General features: G+C 52.9%; 1 protein-coding gene across 1 annotated transcript; it reads left to right on the top strand.

Moving 5' to 3' along the window:
- Positions 1-643: 643 nt before the first annotated feature.
- Positions 644-8,218, top strand: LOC111823305 (ral-GDS-related protein-like). Its single transcript, XM_023744369.1, has 2 exons — positions 644-683; positions 7,883-8,218. The coding sequence occupies exons 1-2, from the start codon at positions 675-677 to the stop codon at positions 8,177-8,179; spliced, it is 306 nt and encodes a 101-aa protein (XP_023600137.1). The 5' UTR covers positions 644-674; the 3' UTR covers positions 8,180-8,218.
- The last annotated feature ends 750 nt before the right edge of the window (positions 8,219-8,968 follow it).

Below are 8,968 nucleotides of genomic sequence, written 5' to 3'. Positions count from 1 at the left end.
TGCCATGGGAGGGCAGAGTGGAAGGAAAGACCAGGACTCTGACTGTGTTGCCCACCTGCCTCTCCCCAGGGCCACCGCTTCTGTGATGGGTACCTGGCCGGACCGGGTACAATATTTGGGCCAGCACCTCATTGCTCCCTGGTTCACCCTGAAGCAGGCCTTGGTGTTGCACAGCCGCCCTGCCCCACACCCGGTGGGCCTCGTCAGAAGTCTTTGGGTGGAGCTGACGCATCTAGAGCCCACTGAGGCACAGTGGGAAGGTGAGGGGACTGCAGTCTGGGAAGATGATTGGGGGAGTGGGGCAGGGGGCAGGGGTGTTTCAGGGGCCAGAATTCCCTAAAAGGCATTCGCATCTTTCCTGTCGGTGGAAATGCATGGGAAAGTGAGGTATGTGGGTGAACCTGTCTCTTTAACCTGCTCCAGAACCACCTCCAGAGCTCAAGCACACTCCAGAGCCAGAGGAAGGGCCTGCTCCTGGGCTAGAGCCTGGTCCAGCTGTGGTAGTGCGGGAGCCATCTGGACCACCAGCTCTGATCCGAATCCCAACAGCAGAGCCAGCTCCATCCCCAACAACTGACTACCGCAGGGCTGAGACCCCTAAGCACCTTATAAGGGAGGAGAAGCTTAACATCCTGACCTTCCCTCCAAGACTGGTGGCCGAGCAACTGACAGCAATGGATGTGGTGAGTCTGGGGCTCTCAGGGTGGGTGGGACAGGCCTTCCCTCTGCCCTTGGCCACACCGACCTGCCTTTCCCTGATCCCAACTCCTATGATCTTGATGCAAATCTCAGATCCACTACTTTACTAACCATAGGTCCTGGGCAACTTTCTCAATCCATAAGCCTTTGCTGTCCATCCTTGGACAGTGGAGGTGTGAAGCAGGGGGTCCCTCGGGGGTGAGGACGACGGAGCCCCAACGCGCTAGGGCGTCTGCATGCATGACTCCGGAGACCAGGTTCAGTGACGCAGATCCGTTTTATTGTGGAACTACAGGGGTATATATAGCATGAGGGGACCAATCAGAGGGAGACACGTTGCTACAGGCGACCAATGGTGAAAGGCTGGGGTACTGTGCACGTGGCTCTAGGAGTTCGTTCAGGCGGGCGTTGCTATTTCCTGGTGCGCCGAGGAAGCATGTCATGGTGGAGTGTGCTCACACCATTGCTTCAGCCGCAGCGCTGAGACATACTTCCCGAGCTCTACGTACATCTCTCCCTTCCTTTCTAATTAGCGCCAAAGCAAAGGAGTTGTCACTACTCAGAAGGAGATAGAAGGGTGGCCTTATAGACGGGTAAAAGGAGTAGCAGAGGCACGTGCCACTAGAAACTGGGTACTGTCTACACCAACTGGCATGAGAACGCCAGGGTGAGGTATCACAGTCCACAGTCCTTATCTGTGCGCCCCCGTGCTATTAGCTGTGATGATAGCACACATTAATAAGAATAACGTTGCTGCCGACGGGTTCCCCTCTGGCGCCATGCATGCAGCTTGGTCTTGTAGAGCCTTGATGTCACCCCAGGTGATGGGGTGGGCTTGTCGGTATCTAGGTCGTCTCCGCCATCGGGCTGGGTCTCTTCTATGGTCAGGTCCTCCATTTCCTCCACGGGGGGCGATGGTGGCCATCTACGCCTCATCGTTGGTGGTGTAGGGTTTGACGTCACGAGCAGGGATCTGCGGGGGACTTTTGTCGCCTTCTGGAAAAATACAAGCAAACCCTCTCCCCTGGGTTAATAGCAGGTTGGGGCCTTTCCAGGTTCCGGTGAGTGGGTCTCTCCACCGGACCAATGGAAGAGGTGTTGGTATGTCCCGGAGTCCTCCCCAGTGTTTATACATAGGGGTTAATCCATGCTCATCAAAATGCAAATAATTGAGGGTAGTTAAGGCTTGGGTTAGCAGTGTATGAGGATTTCTCCCTATCACTCCCCCTTTTTCTTTAATCAGTTGGGCCTTGAGTTCCCTGTGTAGTCTTTCAATTATTGCCTGTCCCTGGGGGTTATAGGGGATGCCCATGGTATGCTTGATGTCATGTGATTTTAAGAAGTCTTGAAATAGAGTGCTGGTGTAGCATGGTCCATTGTCAGTTTTTACCTCCCACGGGAATCCAAGGATGAGAAAGGCAGCCTTGAAGGTGGCAATGCTATGTTTGGCTTTTCCCCCCGTTTGGGCCTGGGAGAACGTGGCTCCTGAGCAAGTATCTATGACTGTGTGGACATATTTCAATTTGCCAAATGCTGGGACATGCGTGACATCCGCTTGCCACATGGCATTGGGCTATAGTCTTCGGTGATTAGCCCCTCTGGGTTGTAAAGACCCGAGGGGTAGTAGAGGGCCGCAGGATCGGCAAGCACGTATGAGGTGCTTGCACTGAGCTAGGGGCAGATGGGGGAAGAGCTTATGGAGAAAGGAGGCTGACATATGAAATTTGGTGTGTAGGAGTCTGGCCTCTTCTACGGGTTGTAGGGTAAGAACTAGCTTGTCCGCTTCTGCGTTGCCTAGGGAAAGTGGGCCTGGTAGGCCAGTATGAGACCGTAAGTGTTGGATATACCAGGGCTATTTACGGTTCTCTAGGATGTCCTTTAGGAGTTGGAGGCTCTGATCTAGCGGGGTATCTTTAACTCTTAAGGTGGAATACCCTATATTTTTTACCGTATGCACCGCGTAAGCACTATCTGAGAAATTGACTGGACTATTTTGACAGTAGAGAAGGGCGTATATTATAGCTCTGAGTTCTCCTACTTGTGCTGAGCCGTGATAAGTATATCTAAGATAAGTGGGGTTGGTGGAAGTTTTAGGGGACTTTATTATTGCTGCACAGTAACGCTTCCCCGCGTCAGTGAAGGCGCAGGGTGCCCCAGGGATAGGTTTACTAGAGGGGCGTACCAGACCTAGTGTCTCTAACGGTACCTTTTGGAGGGTTTGGAGGAGCCTATGATTGGGTAGGTGATTATCTACCTGCCCTGGGTAGTTTAGGAGAAGTAACTGTGTTTCTAGATCTGTGGTTAATAGATGAGAGATTTGTTCCTGCGTATAAGGAAGTATGAGAGTGTCAGGTTCTTTTCCATATAGGGTAAGCGAAGCCTGCCTGAGCTTCTGTCCTATGAGGGCGTAGGCCGCTGTTGGGGGCGTTACTTTAGCAAGCTGGCTGTAGGCCAAGTGTACCCAATAAAGAGGACCCTCCTGAAATAGTACTCCTGTAGGAGTCCCAATGGTGGCCAGTACTATCGCTTGGATTGGCTGGGTCAAGTCTATTCTGTGTAGCTCTAGCTCCCTTAGAGCATGGTTGACAGCTTTTAAGACCTCTTTGGCCTTGAGGGTTAGAGAGTGAGTACTAAGGGGGTCTGTGTCTCCTTCAAGCAATTGGGAGAGGAGTCCTAGGGCCCCGGTGGAGATTGATAAGCTGTTCCTAACCCAATTAATCTGGCCACATAGTTCCTGTAGCGCATGTAGGGATATGGTATCAGGAATTGCAAGCTGAGGAGCTATGGGTACTATTTGTTCATGTATTTTATATCCTAAAAAGGAGTATGGAGGAATGGTCTGGACCTTTTCAGGAGCTATATGGAGGTTAAGAGCTTATAGGTTGCTAATAAGTGTTTGGTAGCATGCCTCTAGCCCAGGGGTGGGCAAACTTTTTGACTCGAGGGCCACAATGGGTTCTTAAACTGGACCGGAGGGCCAGAACAAAAGCATGGATGGAGTGTTTGTGTCAACTAATATAAATTCAAAGTAAACATCATTACATAAAAGGGTACGGTCTTTTTTTTTTTTTTTAGTTTTATTCATTTCAAACGGGCCGGATCCGGCCCACGGGCCATAGTTTGCCCACGGCTGCTCTAGCCATATAGGGTCCCTATTGGCAATAAGGATATCATCCATGTAAAGAGTGATAAAGCATTGTTTGGCTAGAGGTTTGGTTGTCACTCCAACGTAAGCCTGGCACATGGTAGGGCTGTTCTTCATGCCCTGGGGGAGTACCTTCCATTGGTATCTATCTGCCGGTAGTTGGTGGTTGGTAGAGGGCACTGAAAAGGCAAAGTAGGGCCTGTCCTCTGGGTGCAACGGGATAGAGAAAAAGCAGTCTTTAATATCTATGATTTTTATATGCGCTCCCCTTGCGATAGCCGAGGGGTGAGGCAGTCCCGGTTGTAGAGGGCCTAGTTTTTCCATGTGTCTATTTACAGCTCTGAGGTCCTGTAGAAATCTCCATTTTACTTTAGCCTTCTTTGTATGACAAAGACTGGTGTATTGTGAGGGCTGAGAGAGGGTTCAACATGTCCAGCATCTAGTTGTTCTTGTACTAATTGCTTAAGGGCAAGTAATTTCTCTTGCGGTAAAGGCCACTGTTCTACCCATATGGGGTCGGTGGTGACCCATGATAACTTTATCGGCTGTGGCGCCGGTGGGTGAACAGTGGCCCCTAGGATTGGGGGGGCGGTGTGGTGTATATGATTGCATTGACCGCCTCAAGGATGTCTCGGCCCCACAAAGTGTGGGGGATGTCAGTCATGAAGAGTGGGCGGAAAGTCCCGGTATTCCCGTCTGAGTCCGCCCAGGAGAGTCCCCTGGCAGCTTGGGCAGCCCTCTTGTAGCCGCTGACTCCCTGAACTAGAGGACCGGAAGTGGTCGGCCATTTGGAACTCCGCTTCTCCTCTTGAATACCGACATGTCTGCCCTAGTATCTGCTAGCCCTTCTATTCTCTCTCCCTTGACCGTTAAGGTAAGGAACACCTTGCTCTGTATAAGAGGTAGCGTCCAATATACCCCTTGGGTCGGCTGCTCTCTTACTGGCGGGGCTGAGAGCTGCCCCTCTTCTCGTTTAATGGGGGCAGTGGATTGCCATCTTTATCCTTATTGGATCTGCAGTCCCTGCACCAGTGTAGTCCCTTTCTACAGCAGGGGCAAACGGAGGGGGTTTTTTTCTCTTCCCCTCCCTGTTTTCTCTTCCTGTTAGGGCAATCCTTCGCAAAATGGCCGATCCCTTTACACTCATAGCATGCTCCTTTCTGTCCTTCCGATTGTCCTCCTAGATTGATATGAGCGGCCAGCGCTGCCGCAAGGGTGGCGGCCGACTTACTGCCTACATCTCGACAGGTAAGCACCCAGTCATCTATACTGCCTGCTTTAACCGGAGCGATTGCCTGGCGGCACTCAGCATTAGCCCCCTCCCAGACGAGCTCCCTGGTAAGGGCTTCCGCTGCCTGGGCGTGAGTAACCTTACGGTCCACAGCTTCCCTGACTCTAAGTAAAAATTCTGAAAACCCTTCATTGGAACCCTGTACGAGCTTGGACAGTCGCGTAGGCTTACCCCTCGGATTTATCTGGGTGAAAGCGGGCATAGCACAGAGGCGGACTTGATCAAAATATCTAGCGTGCCCCTGGGCCTGGACAGCAGGGGAAGAGAAAACTCCTTCTCCCTGTAGTGCATCTGCCTCATCGTGCGGATTATGGGCTTTTCCTGCTACCGCGGCTCCATTGCATTCTGCCTGTTGCTTGCACTGTTCATAAAACAAAGCCTTCCACTGAATCATGTCCCCTGGGGCTAGTATGGTACGAGAGAGGCATTTCCAATTATGAGGGCAGTTAAGATTTATACTAAAATTTTCAAGTAGCTGTTGGGTGTACGGGGCTGATAACCCATCCTCCTGTACTGCCTTTCTAATGGCTAGTAGCTCCTTTTGGTTAGGCGGTATCCACACCTGAGGTTGTGGGGCGGTAGGATTAGTGTTGACGGGGAAAGCCTGAGTTTCTAAGCCCAAAGAGAACCGTGACATGTCCCTCTGCCGGCATTGGGATTGGTATAGCCCTGTCCAGGGATTATCGTTCATGTCCCCAACAAGGGGGGCCGGAGCAGTCTGCTGCGGGGGACCTGCGCTTGGCTTCCTGCCCTGCGCTCTTTCGGCCCAGGTAGCGGCTTCCCCCATTTTAGTTTCGTTTTGTTCTGCTTCCTTCTGAGCTCTGTTGGTGGTAGATACTTCCCAAGGGTCCGCCTCTGGGGGACCCTCAGGTGCCAAGGGAGTGGTGGTAGTGACCGGGGGATTGTAAGGTGGCAAGGGAAGCTTAGAGGGATGCTCGTCCTTCACTGTGGCTGAAAAGGCTGTGGGTACTGGGAGTGGCGGTTCGGGCGGAGCGCGGACAGGCAAGCCAGGAGAGCTAAGATGGCCGGTGTCAGAGAAGGGGGTAACGGTTTTTCTTCGTGGACCTCAGCGGATCAAATCCTTTTCAAGACCTTCTACCAATTGGAAGGGTCCCAAATGGGGGCCTCGATTAACCACGGATTGGACTGTAATAGATATTCCCAATGAGTTTGGAGTTCCTTTTCAGAGACCTTAACTCGCCCGCTCTGCAGTAAGGCGTGGAGTGCGCACGCTTGTGGTGCTCTCGCCGAAGGGGGTAGGTTTCCCATTTTACTGTAGAGGGTCGCTCACCCATCCAGCCGTTCCGGGGGCCCCACGTTGGGCACCAGATGAAGCAGGGGGTCTCTCGGGGGTGAGGACGACGGAGCCCCAACGCCCTAGGGCGTCTGCATGCACAACACCGGAGACCAGGTTCAGTGACGCAGATCCGTTTTTTGTGGAACTACAGGGGTATATATAGCATGAGGGGACCAGTCAGAGGGAGACACGTTGCTACAGGCGACCAATGGTGAAAGGCTGGGGTACTGTGCACGTGGCTCTAGGAGTTCGTTCAGGCGGGCATTGCTACTTCCTGGTGTGCCGAGGAAGCATGTCATGGTGGAGTGTGCTCACACCATTGCATCAGCCGCAGCGCTGAGACATACTTCCGGAGCTCTGCGTACAGAGGTGGGCACCCCAGGCCCTGCTGCACAGAGTGGCTGTGCAGATTCAATTAGGGAGACGAGACAGAAAGCTGGGTGGGGCCTTCCCTGGTTTGTGGGGAGGGGAGCTCACTGCGTGCAGCCTGATCCATGGGTCGCCCATCCATGTTCTCATTAGGCTCAATGGCCTCAACACTTAACACTTGGAGTGCGGGAAACGAGTTAAGTCGGCTCGCGTGAATTGTGCGTACTCCGCGGGAGTCGTCTTAACTCGGTTCATATAGATTTGCGGTGGAGTGCGGGAAACGTGTAAACTCGGGCCGATTGTAACTGCGTATTACCAAATATTTGTTTGTTTGCCGTTCACAAAGATACCTACCTGCGTATGCGAACCGTTTCATACCCATTGGGGTAATAGGTATCATAAAAATCCCTTGTAAGTAGAGAACACTTTATGGCGCTGGTCGAGTACAATACCGTTAGGGTACCAATGTATTGTTTTCTCATTTTATAACCGATATCCCTGGATATCTCACCATGCAAAGAGAATAGTTATTGAGAAATACTTCTTGTGTCCGGACGTCTTTAGTTTTGAGTTTTGTGAATATTATTACGTGTTTAAACTAACTCTGATTTTGCGCGGGAAACCTAAATAATTGCCCGCGCCATCTTATATTTTGGCAGGAAATTCACCCGACACCGTAGTGTTATTAGGCCCCTGATGTGTGTTTAATCATAAGGGAGACAAACAGCTGTGGTTGTAGCTACCACAGGGGAATGTGCACTGAATGGGGATTCAGACCAGAGGGGTGTCAGATGCTGGAAGATGCCCCCTTAGGGTGAGCAGACTTGAGCCACTTCCTGCAGCTTGGAGTTAGTGAGGATGGGCTGGAGGCAGATGCTCCTGGCCCTTCCCCTCCAGTCTTGGGCCCTGGGTCATCCAGTGCTGGGTGCCCTCGGTGGACAGAGAGTGAATCCCATGGACTCCAAGGCTCAGGCACATCCTCAGCTTCCTGAGCTTCAGTCTTGTCCACTGACCCCTTCAGGGGACTGGGGACCCTGAGCTGGGGTGTGGCAGGGCTGGTGACACTCCCCTTTCTCCCCAGGAGCTGTTCAAGAAGGTGCTGCCCCACCAGTGCCTGGGCTCTGTCTGGTCCCAGCGGGCCAAGCCCGGCAAGGAGCACGTGGCCTCCACTGTCCGTGCCACCGTAAGACAGTTCTGTCATGTGACCGCCTGTGTGATCATCAACTGCCTTGGGGACCCAAGCATGATGGCCCGGGACAGGGCCAAAGTGGTGGAGCACTGGATGAAGGTGGCCAAGGTCTGTGAGGGGAGGCCCAGCAGCGTCCCTATGCGGAGCCTTGAAAAATGCCTCTGCTGCTTGGTCAGCTCTCAGGACTGAGGCCTGAGGTCGGAGCCCCAGCACAGCCTCCACGTCCTCTCTGCCAGGGGCATGCGGACCCTGACTCCCATGTCCCCGTGTTGGGAGGCTCACTTCCTACCTGGCTCCTTCCTTGGGTTGAGCTGGGATCCTCCTCTCTGAGAGTTGGTCTTTGGGTGCTAAACGTGCCCTCCCTGAGCATCTTTCCCACCAGGAAGGGGTGTCATTCGAGAGGTATTGAAGCACCAGCTGTAGCTCCCACCTCACAGCCCATGTCTCCCCTTCCCCAGGAGTACAGAACCCTAAGAAACTTCTCATCCCTGCACGTCATCCAGGCCGCTCTGCAGAGCGTGTCTGTCCATCGTCTAAAGAAAACATGGGGGAAAGTTTCCAGGTGCGCAGGCCTCTCCCATCAGAGGAGGCATGGGGAGGTGTCACCGAAATGTCTCTCAATGTCCCCTCACCTCCTGGGAGGCAGCCAACCCTGGCGACAGGGACTGGTCTGGTGGGCAGGGTCTCTAAGGCTCCCTGGGACCTCAGGCCACTAGCTCTGCTTCAGGAGTCATTTTCTTTCAATGTCAGAGACGGCATTGAGCCAAATGGGAGATTTTCAAGTGTTTTCAGCACCTGAACCGTATGCCCAGTTCAAACCCAAACTGGTTAAAACAGCTGCTCCATAGATATGGAGAGGGGCCCATTGACCAACATGAGAGCCCTGCCCCAGTCCCACGGAGACCTTCCTGCTCAGAGGAACCCTGAGGCAGGTTGAAACATGACATTGTCAACAAGAATTTGCCCTTAACCCGTCTC

This window comes from Myotis lucifugus, unplaced genomic scaffold (genome assembly GCF_000147115.1).
Source record: "Myotis lucifugus unplaced genomic scaffold, Myoluc2.0 scaffold_454, whole genome shotgun sequence".
In the NCBI taxonomy this organism is placed as follows: domain Eukaryota; kingdom Metazoa; phylum Chordata; class Mammalia; order Chiroptera; family Vespertilionidae; genus Myotis; species Myotis lucifugus.
The sequence above is the reverse complement of the archived record's forward strand: the minus strand, read 5'-3'. Positions and strand labels throughout refer to the sequence as shown.